The sequence below is a fragment of the Aquarana catesbeiana genome, linkage group LG02 (assembly GCF_042186555.1).
Source record: "Aquarana catesbeiana isolate 2022-GZ linkage group LG02, ASM4218655v1, whole genome shotgun sequence".
In the NCBI taxonomy this organism is placed as follows: domain Eukaryota; kingdom Metazoa; phylum Chordata; class Amphibia; order Anura; family Ranidae; genus Aquarana; species Aquarana catesbeiana.
Window position 1 is genome coordinate 204,509,915 of NC_133325.1, and position 21,137 is coordinate 204,531,051.

The 21,137-nt window shown below is 44.2% G+C and overlaps 1 protein-coding gene and 1 pseudogene across 1 annotated transcript in view; one reads left to right on the forward strand and one right to left on the reverse strand.

The window, feature by feature from the left end:
* CNMD (chondromodulin) overlaps positions 1-21,137 on the reverse strand; it is a 108,153-nt gene that overhangs the window by 59,513 nt on the left and 27,503 nt on the right. Inside the window, exon 4 of the mRNA XM_073614229.1 lies at positions 2,818-2,931. Coding sequence (XP_073470330.1) covers positions 2,818-2,931 — 114 coding nt within the window. The remainder of the gene's footprint in view (positions 1-2,817; positions 2,932-21,137) is intronic.
* Positions 17,048-18,983, forward strand: LOC141129780 (elongation factor 1-alpha 1 pseudogene; annotated as a pseudogene).

Below are 21,137 nucleotides of genomic sequence, written 5' to 3' on the forward strand. Positions count from 1 at the left end.
ACTTTTAACAAGAATTACAGTGGGGCAAAAAAGTATTTAGTCAGCCACCGATTGTGCAAGTTCTCCCACTTAAAAAGATGAGAGAAGCCTGTAATTGTCATCATAGGTATACCTCAACTATGAGAGACAAAATGTGGAAACAAATCCAGACAATCACATTGTCTGATTTTTGAAAGAATTTATTTGCAAATTATGGTGGAAAATAAGTATTTGGTCAATATCAAAAGTTCATCTCAAAACCTTGTTATATATCCTTTGTTGGCAATGACAGAGGTCAAACGTTTTCTGTAAGTCTTTACAAGGTTGTCACACACTATTGCTGGTATGTTGGCCCATTCCTCCATGTAGATCTCCTCTAGAGCAGTGATGTTTTGGGGCTGTCGCTGGGCAACACGGACTTTCAACTCCCTCCAAAGTTTTTCGATGGGGTTGAGATCTGGAGACTGGCTAGGCCACTCCAGGACCTTGAAATGTTTCTTACGAAGCCACTCCTTCGTTACCCAGGTGGTGTGTTTGGGATCATTGTCATGCTGAAAGACCCAGCCACGTTTCATCTTCAATGCCCTTTCTGATGGGAGGAGGTTTGCACTCAAAATCTCACGATACATAGCCCCATTCATTCTTTCATGTACACAGATCAGTCATCCTGTTCCCTTTGCAGAGAAACAGCCCCAAAGCATGATGTTGCCACCCCCATGCTTCACAGTAGGTATGGTGTTCTTTGGTTGCAACTCAGCATTTTCTCTCCTCCAAACACGACGAGTTGTATTTCTACCAAACAGTTCTCCTTTGGTTTCATCTGACCATATGACATTCTCCCAATCCTCTTCTGGATCATCCAAATGCTCTCTAGCAAACCTCAGACGGGCCTGGACATGTACTGACTTAAGCAGGGGGACACGTCTGGCACTGCAGGTTCTGAGTCCCTGGCGGCGTAGTGTGTTACTGATGGTAGCCTTTGTTACATTGGTCCCAGCTCTCTGCAAGTCATTCACTAGGTCCCCCCCATGTGGTTCTGGGATTTTTGCTCATCGTTCTTGTGATCATTTTGACCCCAGTGGGTGAGATCTTGCGTGGAGCCCCAGATCGAGGGAGATTATCAGTGGTCTTGTATTGTCTTCCATTTTCTAATTATTGCTCCCACAGTTGATTTCTTCACACCAAGCTGCTTGCCTATTGCAGATTCAGTCTTCCCAGCCTGGTGCAGGTCTACAATTTTGTTTCTGGTGTCCTTCAACAGCTCTTTGGTCTTCACCATAGTGGAGTTTGGAGTGTGACTGTTTGAGGTTGTGGACAGATGTCTTTTATACTGATAACAAGTTCAAACAGGTGCCATTAATACAGGTAATGAGTGGAGGACAGAGGAGCCTCTTAAAGAAGAAGATACAGGTCTGTGAGAGCCAGAAATCTTACTTGTTTGTAGGTGACCAAATACTTATTTTCCACCATAATTTGCAAATAAATTCTTTCAAAAATCAGACAATGTGATTGTCTGGATTTGTTTCCACATTTTGTCTCTCATAGTTGAGGTATACCTATGATGACAATTACAGGCCTCTCTCATCTTTTTAAGTGGGAGAACTTGCACAACTGGTGGCTGACTAAATACATTTTTGCCCCACTGTATATGCCTGAAACTTAAAGGGGATAGGAAGCAAACCAGCTCATCAATTTGATTTTTTTATGTAACTCTAGTAATATACATTTTAGGGTCGAGCTGCCCCCCCCAACATGTATGAGCATTATGTGTCAGCAAAAATCTCTCTGCAAAAAGAAAAATTGAACACTAATCTGCATGCCTACCCCTAAAAATAAATTCCCCCTCCTCTAAGTAAAATCCGCCCCCTACTGAAATGCCCCCATCCCAGCAAAAATCTTTGCCCCCCCCCCCCCCAGCTCAAATCCTCTATCCCCATATGCCCCCCAGCACAACCCCCCAAACAAAAATCTCCCCATCCTAGTACATGTCCTTCATCCCACAAATTACCCCTCCAAGCACAAATCCATAAATTTCTCTCCTCCAATCCCCCATCCTAGCACAAATCCCCCCCCCCCCAATTTCCCCTCCTAGCAAAAATCCCCCCCCACCACCTTTTCTAGCACAAACCCTCCAAATCCTCCCTCCTAGCACAACCCCCCCCCCACACACACATCCCCCGAAATCATCACTCCTAGCACACCTCCCCAAATTTCCCCTCCTAGAACAATTCTCTCCCCCTCCCCCCAATCTCCTCATGGTGCCCCTCCACCTCACATAATAGCACAGTGCCCAGGGCAGCCGCTCCGCCTATCCACCCTTAGTCCTGGCCCTGTTTCTGTCAAAGAGACTTTTCATTTCACATCAATGCTTGTCTTCTAACGTGGAAAGATGGATCAAATATAAGCAACTGGCAGACCAATTGCCACTGAGTGATACCAACCCCATTAGTGGCTGGGGGAATCGTGCATACGCCTTCTACCCAGAGCAGTAAACCATTGTGACAGATTGCAAGGACAAGTCTTCATTCAAAATGATTGAATTTTGCGACTCATGGGAACTGCTTTGGGAAGTTAACAGCACATTAGGGGTCTGAAGAAGAGTTACATGCTTTTGCTTGTTTGACACAATGATAAATTGTTCTCCTTATTCTGCTTAAAGAAAGATGTGTACTGCTTGACTGTATGGCTGGACCCCGGTCTAATGTCTATATAGAAGTTTGTTGTTCTTCTCAGAGAAGCGTCCAGAAATCATGCAGAAAATATAATCTGATACTGCAACTTTTGGGTCACAATGGGTTTAAATTGTCACATATTCACATTCTTTTGTCTGGTGCTTACCAATTCAAACGAGAGGCTTTCCTTTGTCACGCTGTCAACATCCGGAACGTGAGCCTTGGCTTGAGCTTTAATGTAGCATTTTTCTCCTCCAGCAAAACGAATTCCGGTAATACCCTAAAAAGATAGACACAGTTATACACAATGGCCATACGCCCGCACGCCACAGATGCTCATACTAACTGACACTGTATGCCTTATCTCTTCAACCTGCACATAAATGTACAATGCTTCTTATATAAGAATAGAAAAATGTAAGCCAAGTAGAAAAAGGAAATAAGAAGAATGAAGCATGAGGGTAAACTGTTGACTGGCACTAGGGAATAAGATCAGAAACACAGGTTTCCTTCAAGTATATCTTGCATATAGGACAGGACATGGTTAAAGTCCCTGGCAGGTTTGTCCCTGTCCTATCGGGGAGATCTTCCTTAACTTTCTATCCTGAAGACACAACAGGAAGCAGGGACAAATGTCTCAAAAATAGGGGGAAAAAAAATCATCCTCTTCGACAGCTGTCACTTAAAGAAAAAGGATTCCCAGATGTAAAAAAGCTTGTAAACCCCCCAGGGGATCCTGTGCACATAGCATTGCTCAATTTAAAGGATAAGTTCACTATTGTAAAAATAAATAAATAAATGCACGTTAAAAAAATTAGCATTTTTTTTTTTTTTTTTTTTTAGGAGCTTTTTATTAGGAGCCTGTAAAGCACTGCACCCGTCATCAGCGGTTAACAATCCATATAAGGGGATATGAATAGGAAAGCTTATTAGGTCACAACTAGACATGTGCGATTTGTTTCGTTACAAATCGAAATTCAGACAAAATTTTCATTATTCGGAAATGCGGATGTATCGGAATCACATTAGTAACGAATTATAACTAATCCAAAATAAATTATGACGAAACAATGAATTCATTCATATTCATTCAAATCCAAACTAATGTAACAACAGAACAAATGATCCGAATTTATGTTGCATTAACCTTTTTAACCACTTCCAGCCCAAGGATATCATATTACGACCTGGACTATGAGTGGGGATATCTGCAGCTGCAGGCATCATTCAGATATCATCTTTTTTGGTCGGATTCTCTGCACCGTAAGAACAAACATAGCGGCAGTTCAGCCGCTTGATCGTTCTTACAAGCAGTGGGAGGGGACATCCCCCCCTCCCATTGCCCTCTACCTCTACGTTACTTCTACTTCTACCACTGCCCGGGTGATCGTCGAACTGGAGAATGAATCAGCCGCCACCGGAAGTTGAGCATAGAGATTTCTGGTGACCAGATGGTCCCCAGTCACCTCTATGACCCTCGAGGCCGACCGTCCGGGCCGGTGGAAGTAAACATTGCCAGGGACGTGGTTGGAAAGGCTGAGACTATTTATTTTTTTATCTCGGTCTTTCCAGCCTGAAGGAGAGACATGGGTCCTTATTGTCCCCAGGTCTCTCCAGAAAGAGGACCCGTCACGCACTATTTCTATTACAAGGGATGTATTAGGAATAAAAGTGATAAAAAAAACAATAACAAAATTTAAAGAGAAAGTGTAAACATAAAAAAAAAAGTAAAACAATAATAAATTTTTTTTAAGCCATCCCTTCCCTGCGTGCTTGCGCACCGAAGCGAACGCATACGTAAGTAGCTCCCACATATGTAAACAGCATTCAAATCACACATGTGAGGTATCGCCATGTGCGTTAGAGCAAGAGCAACAATTCTAGCCCAAGTCCTCTTCTGTAACTCTAACTCTAAACTGGTAACCTGCAAAAAACTTTAAACCGTCGCCTATGGAGAGTTTTACATACCAAAGTTTGGCGCCATTCCACAACTGTGCGCATTTTTAACCACTTCAATACCAGGCACTTATACACCTTCCTGCCCAAGCCAATTTTCAGCTTTCAGCGCTGTTGCACTTTGTTAGGGATATCAAAAAACTAAAAAACTTTTGGGACTTTAAAGGCACAACTGTAGTAGACTACACAAGATATATAAAAAAGAGTTAAATTTTATTGGTAACATACAAAAAACAAAGAGAATAGACAAAACATTATTTAAAAACACATCAAGTCTAGACATACAACGCATATCATGACACCATTGAGGATCCTATCCTGCAGTTTTGTGTGTATTCCTATATATTCATATACAATTGAGTCATAATCCAAATAAAGGAAAAAGGTAAACTTCCCCTAAAGAGTTGAAATTGGGGGAGCACTGCAGGTCTGGTATTTCCAAAATGGTGTATTCTCCAATTGCTCTACATGTTTCACGTTGACAGAGAACGCTTCTTCAGGAGCTAGAGGTTCAAATAAATGTGTAAAAGGAAAAATGTTCACATAGGTGGATTTGGTCAGTAAACGCAGAAAGCGATCGAGGTAGAAATGTATTTGGAAAAAAATCAAGCGGGCAGCAAACAGACACCAGGGCCTCCCAGATATATCACATCAAGTCGTTGTAGAAAAGGGGAGCTCATATAGGCTACAATTCCCACCATAGGAGACAGGAGGAAAATCTGGGAGTGCACCGCTCTGCTGGGTTGCTGCCTCTTGTATGTCTATGACTCAATTGTATATGAATATATAGGAATACACACAAAACTGCAGGATAGGATCCTCAATGGTGTCATGATATGCGTTGTATGTCTAGACTTGATGTGTTTTTAAATAATGTTTTGTCTATTCTCTTTGTTTTTTGTATGTTACCAATAAAATTTAACTCTTTTTTATATATCTTGTGTAGTCTACTACAGTTGTGCCTTTAAAGTCCCAAAAGTTTTTTAGTTTTTTGATATCCCTAACTCAGTATTGGGGACGTTGGCACAAGTGACTTTTAAGTACCTACAGAGTCACCCTGTATATCAGGTACTTTAATACTAGGACCCCCCTTTTGCTGTTGCACTTTGAATGACATTTGTGCGGTCATGCAACACTGTACCCAAACAAATTTTTTATCATTTTGTTCCCACAAATAGAGCTACTTTTGGTGGTATTTGATCACCTCTGTGATTTTTATTTTTTGCTCAACAAATAAAAGACCGAAAATTTAGAAAAAAATAAAGTTTTTCTTTGTTTTTTTTTGTTTTTTTTGTAAATGAGTAAGTTTTCTTCTTCAATGACGGGCACGGATAAGGTGGCACTGATGAGGTGGCACCAATGAGGCGGCACTGATGGGCACTGATAGGCGGCACTGATGGGCACTGATAGGTGACACTGGTATGCGGCACTGATGGGCACTCATAGACGGCACTGTTGGGCACTCATAGGCGGCACTGATGGGTAGTTATGGGTGGCACTGATGGGTACTTATGGGTGGCACTGATAGGTGGCACTGATGGTCACTGATAGGTGAGCACTGAGAGGTGGCACTGATGTACACTGATGGGTGGCACTGGTGACACTGATGGGTGGTATTACTGGGCATCACTTGTCTGTACTGATCCATAATGTTGCCAGTCAGTGCCCATTTGTGGGCACTGATTGGCATGTATTGGGCATATTCTTTTATATGTGGATGGCCATGGGGTATATACCTGGCCATCCACATGCTGGGGGCTTCCCTGGTGGTCCTGGTGGCTTCCCTGGTGGTCCAGTGTGGGCATCCGCAGGGGGGCTGCGCTGATAAATAATCAGCGCAGACCCCCCCTGTCAGGAGAGCCACTGACCGACTCTCCTCTACTCGCGTCTGTCAGACACGAGTGAGAGAAAGCTCTTCCTGTTTACATTGTGATCTGCCGTGATTGGACACGGCTGATCACGTAGTAAAGAGCCTCCGTCAGAGGCTCTTTACCGAGATTGGTGTAGAGGTGTGTCATACTGACACACCGCACCACCGATCGGCGCGATGCTCGCCCCCACGGGCGCGTCGCAGTTGTTATCCTGACTGGACGTCATGACGTCCAGTCAGGATAATTGAACCACTGCCCAGCCATCATTTTGCTATAGGCTGGACGAGAAGTGGTTAAAGAGTGACATGTTAGGTATCTATTTACTCAACGTAACAACTGCTTTCACATTATACAAAAAAATTGGGCTAACTTTACTGTTTTTTGTTTTTTTTTTTCAATTCACGAAAGCTTTTTTTCTAAAAAAAAAAGAGTTTGAAAAATTGCTGCGCAAATACCACGTGACATAAAAAGTTGCAATGACTGCCATTTTATTCCCTAGAGTCTTTGCTAAAAAAAACATATATAACATTTGGCAGTAATTTTCCAGCAAAAGAAATTATGATTTTTACATGTAAGAGAGGAGTGCCAGAATAGGCCTGGTATGGAGTATAATGGGAGTGGTTTCATAATTATCAACCAGCTGCTGCACCTGCGGGGCTCTAATGAGGAAAATTGCAGGGTCTGCATCCCTTTAGACGTGATTTCCTTTTGGGAGTATCACACCAAAAGTTACATTTTTGTTGCAGGGGATGCCTGAAATCTGACTTGTATCTTAGTGCAGACTTCTGGGAAAATCAGTGAGCCAATCACAAAAGCAGGAAATGACATATCTGAGGGGGCATTCTGTACACATTCTGTGTACAGAACACCTCCAGGTAGCCATATTGTATTGCATTTTACAGAAAATTACAGCGCTGCAGATTGAAAAGGAAAGGTCATTTTTAATAACATTCAATTACAATATGACTTGTGTTGCAATGGTATATGCTATATTATTTTGTTTATTTGCTATATTTTTCCCCACAAAAGTGCAGTTATGCTTTAATAAATGAATCCGAAACAAAACAAATTTTTCCATTCTGCACGTCTATACACTACAAAATTTAAAAAAGAAGAAGAACCCAAATTATATTCAAATATAGATCCAAAAAGTATTTCCGCCACCACTTTGCCTTCAACACAGGGCCAATTATAAACATTTAAAATACACTCAACTGGACATAAAGACAAGTCTATCTATCTATCTATCTACACATACATGTACTGTATATACACACACACTATATCAGTGATTCTCAACCAGGGTTCCTCCAGAGGTTGCTAGAGGTTCCTTCAGCATTGGGCCATTTCTGCCTCTCGGATAAGTTCCTTCCAACACCATTGATCTGTTTGGCTATCTGTAAGGAGGTAATTCTTCCAATGACCACAAGTGTAAGGACCATTCTTCCCACTGACCATAACACTAATGTATCATGAGTTGTAGATTTCTAATTTTTAGCAGGGGTTCCCCGAGACTGGAGAACTATTTCAAGGGTTCCTCTGTGTTGAAAAGGTTGAGAAAGGCTGCACTATATCAATTAGACTCCTGGAAGTGCTGAAATTCCGAACAGACTGCCAGAGACTGCAGTGCTAGTAGGTAGGTCATCCCGGCTGTTGTAGATGTATACCACCTCTTCTATGCAAGAAACTGAAATCTTTATTTCTTCAGAGACCTGACAGGGTCTGCAAATGTTAACGATAGAGTGGGGAAGGCAAATATTGTTTTACATGTAATTAAGTGCATTTCTTAGTGCTCTAAATTATATTAACATTCCATATCTAGAAAGCCCCAAGTGCCAAGAATTCTAGATAACCCATTAGTCTGAGTCTTTACACAAAATTATAAGAAATGTGTTAAAGATATCTGCTAAGCACATCTTGCTCTGAGCAAACCCAAGACAAGCTCTTGGTTTGCTAATAATTACATAAGAGTTGTGCTATGGACTTGTTAAACTGATGGCTATTAATTCTTTCTACTACTAATTTGGTTATCCCTTCTGCTTTTTCGATTTTTTTGTTGCTTCACAAGCGTACAGGTCCCTGGCTCATCCAGGGATATTTTTATTGGAAGAGCGTGTTTTTTTACACATGGTAGCTTCCCCTATTGCTGTATGTGTGTTCTCAGCTGGGATGAGCTCTCGGTCTCCATGTCTCAGTGCTGTAGTCGTGGAGGGAAGCTGACAATATAGATGAGTGTTAAGGCTGAATGAAACACTGACACAAGGCAATGGCCAAGCCAGATTCATACACATTTGGTAAACGAAAGGGCAGAGACAAAGGAGAGCACATTTTCTACGCTGTTAAATGCAGGAATCCAATGTTCTTTTCAATTATCTATCTGTGTGCATAGCGTTTTGTCACTGTCACGGGAATAGAAGTGAACGCTGAATATTTGAACTGGCTGAAAGCATCATGTGATTTTCTTTTACATTTACTTGTATGAGACTCATGAACTATGTATGTATATAACATCTCATATTTTATCCATCCATGTATGACTGCAGCTTTGCTAATGCAATTATATGCAGAAACTGACTGACATACAGCCTTAAAGTAAGTATTATATGCAGGTTGTCACTGTTGACTTCCTTACGAAGATGCTAGTTTTCTAGTTCTCTCTATCTTCAGTACTTTCTGAGTTGCTGACCCAGAACAAGCATGTGGCCAGTAAAGAAGGGTTGCCACTACAATCCAGCTTTTGTGACCGCCATCCAGTTTTTTTTTACTTCTATGTACAGGGGTTGATTTACTAAAACTGGAGAGAGCAAACTCTGTTCAACTGTGCATGATAGCCAATCAGCTTCTGTTACAGTAGTTTTTATTGAGAACGTTTTTATGAGCAACACAAAATAGAGCGGCAAACACTCCTTGCCATGCACAAATCATTTAACAATACTAATACATTAGGGAACAACAGGGAGGGGAATTGGAGGGGGGGGGGGGAGCAGAACGAAACGTAATTGAGGCTTGCGAATAAGACAGGTCAATCTTGGTGGCCGATATAGGCACAAGAGCAAACATGAGAACCAAACATTACGTGGGTGGTTGCATAAAGGAAACCCACGAGGCCGCCGTGGGTGGAAGACGGGGCCCTACAGGTCCTTCCATCGTACACCCATAATCCAAAAAGTTTTAAAAAACAATATCCCAATACCTTCATGAAATATTCTTCAAACAATTAAACTTTTATCTTATGTTGTAGACTGCAGTTACTTTCTCCATTGTCAGATCACAATGCATTATTTTATGGGTAATGTGACTCCCACTACCAATCGTTTGTGGACAATAATGCCCTGTACACACGATAGGATTTTTTCCGACAACAAAATCCTGGATTTATTTCCGATGGATGTTGGCTCAAAATTGTCTTGCATACACACGGTCACATAAATGTTGTCGGAAATTCCAAACGTCAAGAACGCGGTGACGTATGACGAGCTGAGAAAAATGAAGTTCAATAGCCAGTGCGGCTCTTCTGCTTGATTCCGAGCATGCGTGGAATTTTGTGCGTCGGAACTGTGTACGCACGATTGGAATTTCCAACAACGGATTTTGTTGTCGGAAAATTTGAGATCCAGATCTCAAATTTTGTTTGACGGAAATTCCAGCGGAAAATGTCCGATGGAGCCTACACACAGTCGGAATTTCCAACAACAAGCTCCCATCGAACATTTGTTGTCAGAAAATCCTATCGTGTGTACATGGCCTTAGTATAGTAGGGGGTAAAATGGGGGGAGAGTGGAAAAAATAAAATAAGTGAGAAAAGTAGAGAAGGAAAGGAGGTAAATCTGTCCGGGAGTCTAATGCCAAACATTCCTGGAATCAGCACTTTATGCCTGGGACCTGCAAGTAGGCAAGCCAAAGAGACTAAAATTACGTTGTTTGTCTCGCAAGACACTAACCATTTTTTCATTTAGCATTATCCAAGTTAGTTTACGCTTCATTAGGGCTATGTCTATAACTGGACTTTTCTAGGTGGTTGCAATAGCAATTTTGGCTGCCAGGAACATTAAAATATATTAGGTCTGTGTTTGCCTTGGAGCCATTCAGCTTCTAACTTCATCTTCTTGTTCAATTAAGCTTTGATAAAAAAAACCCCAAAAAAAACCCTGGAAGCTGATTGTTTTTTATGCCGCGCTGCACCAGATTTTGCACTCTCCAATTTTAGTAAATCAATCCCAGTGTACCGCAGTTTGTTGTGTATGAGGCTTTGTAGCCAAAGACTGGTCAGGGTGCCCATGCTGACCCGTGTCCACAGCCAAAAGCACCTACAATGGGCTGTGAGCATCAGAACTGGACCACGGAGTAATGGAAGAAGGTGGCCTGGCCTGAATATTTCAAGAATGGTTTGAGGAACACAACAACAGGTTTGAGGTGTTAACATGACATCTAAATTTATCAGATCTCAATCCAATCGAGTATCTGTGGGATGTGCTAGAAAAACAGGTCCAATCCATGGAGATCCCACCTTGCAACTTACAGAACTTAAAGAATCTGCTACTGATGGCTTGGTGCCAAATACCGCAGCATACCTTTAGAGGTGTAGGGGAGTCCATGCCTTGACAGGTTATGGTGGGTTCCCATAATGTTATGGCTGATCGGTATAGTTAACTTCTAAAAAGCCTTTAAAAACTTCATTATGCTACCTTTGCTTGGAGGAAGAACAACTTAATTATCACAGGGTTCTACTATAAATTTCACCCAGTATTCACACATTTTTCTAATTGCATTGAGTTGGGAAAATTTGGGTGAAAGTTGTGTCAAAGCATTTATAATCAGACCTCTTAGGGAGCCATAGACACCTAAGGCCATAGATGGTACAAATTTATTTAAGGGAACCAAGGGTTGCTGTAAAGAAATTTGTACAATTCCCCTATCAACACAGACAGTGCTGACAGGGGAATCCCTGCCGAGACATTGTGTTCTCCCAGCAGGGGGGTGGGGGGGTGGGGGTGTCGCGGATGACGCCGTCCCCACTGGGAGCGGACCGTGATTATTGGTAGTAGCTATAGCAGCCGCTAGCAATAATCGCAAGTAAATCTGGCTGGTTGTACCCAAGTTGATTAATCAACCAACTTGGTACATTCAGCCTGCCCATACACGGTTCGAATCTCACCCAGTTCCTGCTGAAAATGAGATTTGAACAGTGTATGGCCGGCCTATGCATTTTGTAGCTTGATGCTTAAAGTGTTACTAAACCCAGGACACTTCATTCACCATATCTGGTCTCCCACAGTACACAGAACATGGAAATGCAATTATTTTGGTAAATATAAACTGCTAAATACCTTTTCTCATCAGTAGTATATAGCAGTCTTGTGATTTCTATCAGTTCCTGGTGAAGCTTGTAGGAGAAGTTTTCATACTGCACTGAGCTGTCCTATGAGGCTGTAGGGCTCTTGGCCCTCTGTAGTGACATGTCTGGACAGTGCTGATTGGCCAGGTGCTGATCACATGCGCTCTCCCAAGAAAAAAAAAAAACCTCTCGAGCAATACACACCAAACAGAGCATGTGCACTTTGACTCCAAAGGCTCTTTCTTATCCAGACTTGTCCAGGGGGACAGTGCAGGAGGGGAGGATCTGTGCATACAAGATCAAACAGCCTTTTTACACAATGTGGAGGAATAACCCCTTCCACAGTTCCACGGTGAGTATACCAAGCATGCTTTACTGCATATACAGACTGATTTTACAGTTGTGGATTTAGTAACACTGTAATGTTTCAAAACCAACAAAATCCCATGTGATAAAACTGTGGCTATTCACAAATAAACGGAACGTTCAGGCCTCTATGGCTCAACACCTGATGCAAAACAAAGCAACATGAGCTACTTCTGAGGCAGGCATTTTTGGCCCCATGGAATTCATGGATTGAAACCACTGCCAGCCTGCCTGCTGCTGCCCAGTGTGCCCACTTGCCCAGATCTCTCTCATCATCGAGGCAATGTTTGTTTGTGGAGCAGTCTGTGATGTGTCTGACTGACTGTGACAAGTTGAAACGAGGGCAATACATGGAGCAGACTCTGACCTGCTGTGGGCAATAAATGGAGCAATTTCTCTCAGTCTCTGCCTGCTGCGGGCAATAAATGGAGCAGCCTCTGCTTGCTGCAGGCAATAAACGAAGCAGTCTCTTAGTCTCTGCCTGCTGCAGGCAATAAATGGAGCAGTCCCTCTCAGTCTGGGGGCAAGGAATAGAGAAGTCTCTCTCTGGGGGCAATGGAGCAGCCTCTCTCTCTCTCGCTCTCTCTGGACTGAGGGCAATTTAGCAGTTTTTCTCAGTCGTGAGGCAATGCAGCAGTCTCTTTCTCTGCGCTGGGGGCAATGGAGCAGTGTCTCTCAGTCTCGAGGCAACTGAGCAGTCTCTCTCTCTGGGCTGGGGCAATGGAGAGGTCTCTCCCTCTCAGTCTGGGGGCAATGGTGCAGTCTCACTCATTCTCTGGTCTGGGGTAATGAAGCAGTCTCTCTCGCTCTTGGCTGGAGGCAATTTAGCTGTCTCTCTTTCTCTCTTGGCTGGAGGCAATGGAGCAGTCCCTCTCTCCCTTAGTCTGGGGGCAATGGAGCAGTCTCTCTCTCTCCCTCAGTCTGGGGGCAATGGAGCAGTCTCTCTCTCCCTCAGTCTGGGGGCAATGGAGCAGTCTCTCTCTCTCTCAGTCTGGGGGCAATGGAGCAGTCTCTCTCTCTCAGTCTGGGGACAATGGAGCAGTCTCTCTCTCAGTCTGGAGGCAATGGAGCAGTCTCTCTCTCAGTCTGGGGGGCAATGGAGCAGTCTCTCTCTCTCAGTCTGGAGGCAATGGAGCAGTCTCTCTCTCTCAGTCTGGGGGCAATGGAGCAGTCTCTCTCTCTCTCTCTCTCTCTCTCAGTCTGGGGGCAATGGAGCAGTCTCTCTCTCTCAGTCTGGGGGCAATGGAGGAGTCTCTCTCTCAGTCTGGAGGCAATGGAGCAGTCTCTCTCTCTCTCTCTCTCTCTCAGTCTGGGGGCAATGGAGCAGTCTCTCTCTCTCAGTCTGGGGGCAATGGAGGAGTCTCTCTCTCAGTCTGGAGGCAATGGAGCAGTCTCTCTCTCTCAGTCTGGGGGCAATGGAGCAGTCTCTCTCTCTCAGTCTGGGGGGAATGGAGCAGTCTCTCTCTCTCAGTCTGGGGGGAATGGAGCAGTCTCTCTCTCAGTCTGGAGGCAATGGAGCAGTCTCTCTCTCTCAGTCTGGGGGCAATGGAGCAGTCTCTCTCTCAGTCTGGAGGCAATGGAGCAGTCTCTCTCTCTCAGTCTGGAGGCAATGGAGCAGTCTCTCTCTCTCAGTCTGGGGGCAATGGAGCAGTCTCTCTCTCTCTCTCTCTCTCTCAGTCTGGGGGCAATAGAGCAGTCTCTCTCTCAGTCTGGAGGCAATGGAGCAGTCTCTCTCTCTCAGTCTGGGGGCAATGGAGCAGTCTCTCTCTCAGTCTGGAGGCAATGGAGCAGTCTCTCTCTCTCAGTCTGGGGGCAATGGAGCAGTCTCTCTCTCAGTCTGGGGGCAATGGAGCAGTCTCTCTCTCTCTCAGTCTGGGGGCAATGGAGCAGTCTCTCTCCCTCAGTCTGGGGGCAATGGAGCAGTCTCTCTCTCAGTCTGGAGGCAATGGAGCAGTCTCTCTCTCAGTCTGGAGGCAATGGAGCAGTCTCTCTCTCTCAGTCTGGGGGCAATGGAGCAGTCTCTCTCTCAGTCTGGGGGCAATGGAGCAGTCTCTCTCTCTCTCAGTCTGGGGGCAATGGAGCAGTCTCTCTCCCTCAGTCTGGGGGCAATGGAGCAGTCTCTCTCTCAGTCTGGAGGCAATGGAGCAGTCTCTCTCTCTCAGTCTGGGGGCAATGGAGCAGTCTCTCTCTCTCAGTCTGGGGGCAATAGAGCAGTCTCTCTCTCAGTCTGGAGGCAATGGAGCAGTCTCTCTCTCAGTCTGGGGGCAATGGAGCAGTCTCTCTCTCTCAGTCTGGGGGCAATGGAGCAGTCTCTCTCTCTCTCAGTCTGGGGGCAATGGAGCAGTCTCTCTCTCTCAGTCTGGGGGCAATGGAGCAGTCTCTCTCTCTCAGTCTGGAGGCAATGGAGCAGTCTCTCTCTCTCAGTCTGGGGGCAATGGAGCAGTCTCTCTCTCTCTCTCAGTCTGGGGGCAATGGAGCAGTCTCTCTCTCAGTCTGGAGGCAATGGAGCAGTCTCTCTCTCTCAGTCTGGGGGCAATGGAGCAGTCTCTCTCTCTCAGTCTGGAGGCAATGGAGCAGTCTCTCTCTCTCAGTCTGGGGGCAATGGAGCAGTCTCTCTCTCTCTCTCTTAGTCTGGGGGCAATAGAGCAGTCTCTCTCTCAGTCTGGAGGCAATGGAGCAGTCTCTCTCTCTCAGTCTGGGGGCAATGGAGCAGTCTCTCTCTCAGTCTGGAGGCAATGGAGCAGTCTCTCTCTCTCAGTCTGGGGGCAATGGAGCAGTCTCTCTCTCAGTCTGGGGGCAATGGAGCAGTCTCTCTCTCTCTCTCAGTCTGGGGGCAATGGAGCAGTCTCTCTCCCTCAGTCTGGGGGCAATGGAGCAGTCTCTCTCTCAGTCTGGAGGCAATGGAGCAGTCTCTCTCTCAGTCTGGAGGCAATGGAGCAGTCTCTCTCAGTCTGGGGGCAATGGAGCAGTCTCTCTCTCAGTCTGGGGGCAATGGAGCAGTCTCTCTCTCAGTCTGGGGGCAATGGAGCAGTCTCTCTCCCTCAGTCTGGGGGCAATGGAGCAGTCTCTCTCTCAGTCTGGAGGCAATGGAGCAATCTCTCTCTCAGTCTGGAGGCAATGGAACAGTCTCTCTCTCTCAGTCTGGAGGCAATGGAGCAGTCTCTCTCTCAGTCTGGGGGCAATGGAGCAGTCTCTCTCTCACTCAGTCTGGGGGCAATGGAGCAGTCTGTCTCCCTCAGTCTGGGGGCAATGGAGCAGTCTCTCTCCCAGTCTGGAGGCAATGGAGCAGTCTCTCTCTCTCTCAGTCTGGGGGCAATGGAGCAGTCTCTCTCTCTCAGTCTGGGGGCAATGGAGCAGTCTCTCTCTCTCAGTCTGGGGGCAATGGAGCAGTCTCTCTCTCAGTCTGGGGGCAATGGAGCAGTCTATCTCTCTCAGTATGGGGGCAATGGAGCAGTCTCTCTCTCTCTCTCTGTCTGGGGCAATGGAACAGTCTCTCTTTCTCAGTCTGGGGGCAATGGAGCAGTCTCTCTCTCTCAGTCTGGGGGCAATGGAGCAGTCTCTCTCTCTGTCTGGGGCAATGGAGAAGTCTCTCTCTCTCAGTCTGGTCTAGGGGCAATGGAGCAGTGTCTCTCTTAGTATATGGGAATAGAGTAGTCTCCAGTCCCGAGGCAATGGAGCAGCCTTTCTCTCTCAGTCTGGGAGCAGTGGAGCAGTCTCTCTCTCTAGGCTGGGGGCAATGAAGCAGCCTCTCTCCCTCTGGGATGCCTGTAAACACTTTAGAGCATTGTTTCACACATTCAGGCGTTTGTTAGCCTGCAAGAACTGGTCTTCTCCCTTCTCCCTAGTGCTTTCCATTGGGAACAACAAAAACGTTCTTATACGCTTGCAAAATTGCCTAAAAATCGCTCCTCTCAGGTGTGAATGCAGCCTAATGATGAAAACCTGGCTCTGTTTTACCATGATCCTAACAACTAAACCCTAGTTTATCAATACACACTAACAATGTTTAAACTATGAACTACTGTATGTGTGTAAAGTTTGTAACTATACTGTATAAGAAGGATGACAGACATAATTGCTAGCGTCCTGCTCGGCTGTGCTGTAAAGGGGCTGTTATTGCTGACCTATTTCTGTAGATGCTAGTTGCCTGGCTATTATGTCCACTCACTGACTTCAATAATTTCTAAGTCATTGACCTGAAACAGCTATGCAGATCAGAAAAATCAGAGAAAAAAGTCAGAAGTTGATATCTGCATACTTTTTTGGTATTCAAAATTTGAAGAGTAACTCCACTTTCTTGAGAAAAAAATAATCAAAAAAATAATATTGCATATATAATTGCTACATGAGCCATATTGTCATTGAATGTTAGTATAAATTACTTTTCCTTTTCAATCTGCAGTGCTGTAATTTTCTGTAAAATTCACTGCAATATGGCAACCTTGAGGCGTTCCGTACATCAATGTTGTACGGAACACCCCCAGGAATGTAATTTCCTGCTTGTGTGATTGGCTCAATAATTTTCACAGAGGTCTTCTCTAATACAAGTCAGATTATAGGCATACTCTGCAGTAAAATTTTGATTATTGGTGATATGCTCCCAAAGGGTATAATCACTTCTAAAAGAATGCTGACACAGCAAGCTTCCTCATTAGTACACAAGTGCATCAGCTAATTATTAATCAAAAGGTCACTCCCATTCAGAATGAATAGTATGTGATCCGTCTGCTGAAGCAAACAGATATTTCTTCACAGGAACAAAGTCAGAATTGGCAACAAAGTTTGTCAAAATCAATGCAATGCGCTCTTCCTCACCGAGTCTGCAGCTATTTTACAAGGTGTCCATCACCAATATCTAAAATTCCACAATGGGGAAGGAAGAGGAACACATCAACATCCTCTTCATTGGACACATAGATTCTGGCGAGTCCAAAGCAACTGGACATCTCATCTACAAATGTGGTGTTATCGACAAAGATACCACTGAAAAATTTGAGAAGGAAGTTGCTAAGATGGGAAAGGGCTCCTTCAAATATGCTTGGGACTTGGACAAACTGAATATACAGCATGAACATGGTATTACCCTCAACATTTCCCTGTGGAAATTTGAGACCAGCAAGTACTATGGCACAATTATTGATGCCCCTGGCTTCATCAAGAACATGATTATTGGCACTTGGTTGGCTGACTGCGCTGTGATTATTGGTACTGCTGGTGAGTCTGAGGCCGGTATTCCCAATAATGGACAAACTTGTGGACATGCTCTTTTGGCCTACACTCTGGGTGTGAAACAGCTTTTTGTTGGTGTTAAAGGGGTTGTAAAGGTTCAAATTTTTTAAAATAAAAATAACAAACATGTTATACTTATCTGCTCTGTGCAAGGGTTTTGCACAGAGCAGCCCCGATGGCACTCCTAGCTCCCCCCCCCCATCGGGTTCCCCCACGGAGAGCCCTTGACACAGACAGCGGGACTCTGCCCCGCCCCCGCTCCCGTGTCACTGAATTTGATTGACAGCAGTGGGAGCCAGTGGCTATGATTAAGCACCACCACACTGCGTGAAAGTGTTAGCTGCTTCTCCCTGTTTCCTTTGCATATGAAGAGACTGTATTGGATTTTATCATATCAATAAAGACGCCCTTAGCAGTGTGCGGCCGTCCAGGACTTTTCTTTTCCTCCTGCTGCTATTAATCTATCCATTGAGGACAGAGACAGCGGCTGGAGCAGAAAGAGTAAAGAAAAGTGGGCGCACCATCATCCCAAGCAAATTTATTGAGAAAAACTACTCACAAACATGTGAAGAAATATCGCTTGTAAAAGTCACCTGATCGTGGCGATCAGTCCTGAAACTAACAATCTCCAGATGGTGACAGAGAGGATATCAGGGCCACTGCTAGCTGACGCGTTTTGAAGGAGTACCTTCTTGCTCAGAGCCTAGGAGTCACTGGGCTCGTGCACATCGTTGTATTGGATCGTGCTCAGGTAAGAAAAAGGGGGGGGGGGGCTCTGGGGGCAGCTGCAGCAAAGGTTTTTCACCTTAATGCATAGAATGCATTAAAGTGAATAACCATGAGACTTTACTATTCCTTTAACAAAATTGATTCCTCTGAGCTACCATACAGCCAGAAGAGCTACGAGGAAACTGCTAAGGAAGCCAGCACTTACATCAAGAAAATTGGTCACAACACAAATACCATTGCCTTTGTGCCCATCTCTGGTTGGAACAGTGCCAACATGCCATGTGGTTCAAGGGATGAAGCATCAAGGAGGGAAAAATCAGTGGAACCACTCTGAAAGCTCTTGACTTCATTCTGTCACCTAGATGCCCTACTGGCAAGCCTCTTCATCTGCCTCTGCAAGACATATACAGGATTTGTGGTATTGGTACAGTGCCAGTTGGTCATGTTGAAACTGGTATCCTGAAGCCAGGTATGGTGGCTACTACCTTTACTCCAGTCAATGCAACAACTGATTTCAAGTCTGTGGAAAAGCACCATGACGCTTCGAGTGAGGCTTTGCCAGTGACACCAGTGGTTTCATAAAGAACATTTCTTGGATTCACTAGGCAGGTCAATATCCTGACCCACCCAGGACAAATCAGTGCTGGCTATGTGTCTGTGCTGGACTGCCATACTACTCTCATTGCCTGCAAGTTTGCTGAGCTGAGGCCTGGTTCACACCTATGCAGGTTGCAGTTTGCATATTCCGGGTGCATTTTCCGTTTTTCAATACACGTTTTTACATACACAGTACAGTCCAGTAACCACCACAGCTCAGCTTACAGTGACCAGGCTGATCTGGTGTGAAGGGATGACTAGCTCCTGTGCATGCGAAGGAGTGATGTCATCTTCCATTGGCCAATAATGTTGACTGAAACCCAGTACACAGGAGAAGATGCTGGCGCCAATGATGAAAAGTTTAGTTCTGCTTTAAATGGGAAAAACTTGACCAAAAAAACCTGTCACAAAATTTTCTGAGACCGTTAAACAAAGTTAATGAGACGTGTTGTGGTTTGTATTTGCAAATAAAATCTACATTAGTCACCCAGCGGGGATCATTTTCTTCTCAACAAAAGTGGGGTTACTCTTTAATATACTGAAGGTAACTAGCATTCAAATAATGAGAAGACAGCCCATGTTTCTATAAAGAAAGGTTTTCTTCAACAAAGTGTGTCCAGCAGTGATCAACTCAGGCAATCACTGGCTGTGCATACAGCTACAAATAGCTGCTCACTGGTGTCAAAAATACCAGCAGGAATCAGTGGATTGCTGCTGCTGCTGCTGCCATTTGCATTGGGAAAAAATACCTGTGTGAATGTAGTTTTAAGCCTCGTACACACGATTGGATTTTCCGATGGGAATTGTGTGATGACAGGCTGTTGGCGGAAAATCCGATCATTTGTACGCTCCATCAGACAATTATTGTCAGATTTTCCACGGACAAATGTTGGATGGCAGGCTTTAAAATTTTCCACGGACAAATGTCCGCTGTCAGATTTTCCGAGTTTGTGTACACAAGTCCGTCAGACAAAAGTCCAAAGTAGAAACACGCATGCTCGGAAGCAAGGACGAGCCAGAAACGATCGGTCTTGTAAACTAGTGTTTCTAATGCCGCGTACACACAATCGGACATTCCAACAACGAAATCCTAGGATTTATTTCCGACAGATATTGGCTCAAACTTGTCTTGCATACTCACGGTCGCACAAATGTTGTCGGAAATTCCGATCGCCAAGAACACGGTGACGTACAACACGTACGAGGAGCCGAGAAAAATGAAGTTCAATAGCTAGTGCGGCTCTTCTGCTTGATTACGAGCATGCGTGAAATTTTGTGCGTTGGAATTGTGTACACACGATCGGAATTTCCGACAACGGATTTTGTTGTCGGAAATTCCGATCGTGTGTACACAATTCCAACGCACAAAATTTCACGCATGCTCGTACACGGTCGGAATTTCCTACAACAAGCTCACATCGAACATTTGATGTCGGAAATTCCGACCACGTGTATGCGGCATAATGGAGAATTAACATTCGTGACCTGGCAAATTATGAAATCTTGAAATGCAGCGCACATTCTCTTCTTCTTTAATGGGATAATAATGAAGCTGTTTTGCTGGTGATACTGATGGAGTTATTGCAAACACATTTTCAAAGGCTTTTTTTTTCTAGTGATATCAAGAATAATATTATTATGCTTTTTGTTTTTTTTTTATTTGGGCAAGTTACCACAACACAATTATCCCGTACTTTTTAAGATCAAAGGTACAACTATGTTGGTGTCCCTTGTTAATTTTACATTGTATTTTTTAAAATGTAACTGCCTACTCCCAAACTGTCAATTGAAGTAAAACACATAGCCAAGTATTATTCTCCACAATTTTTTTATTGTGCATTAAAAAAAGAAAACACATAAAATTAGACATGCTATCTGCCAATAGAACTTAACCAAAAGGTGCATTCTATGCATCCAAAAATATAGAAAATATATACCAAATCAAATCATTATTCAACTAAAAAATAAAATAAAAGCCTCATGCATGTATCCTGTTTCTTAATATAGGGGGTCATCCGGAGATAATTCCGAAAATCCTCTGGATTATTCTCCTGGAGCTCCCGCAGCAAAGGCATATGACATAGTTGGTCGCGATTAATAAAGCAACCAATTTTTGGTGCAAGAAACCCTCCTCCTCCTGTTCCTGGACTGGACTTGGGTCAAAGCAATAAGTCCAAAGCCAAAATAAATAACACGTTATCTCCTCTGCTTCAGCAACATGGTTGGTTGATGAATGGCCGTTCAGAAACTAACTGAAAAGCGCAAAATGAAAAGCGTGAAATTAAAAAAGAGCGAATTAAAACTCACCAAACTTCTACTAACACAAAATTAGCAGAAGGAGCCCAAAGGGTGGCGCTAAAGAGCTGAAAAACCACGTACTACGTCACTATGTTCGTGTTTGTT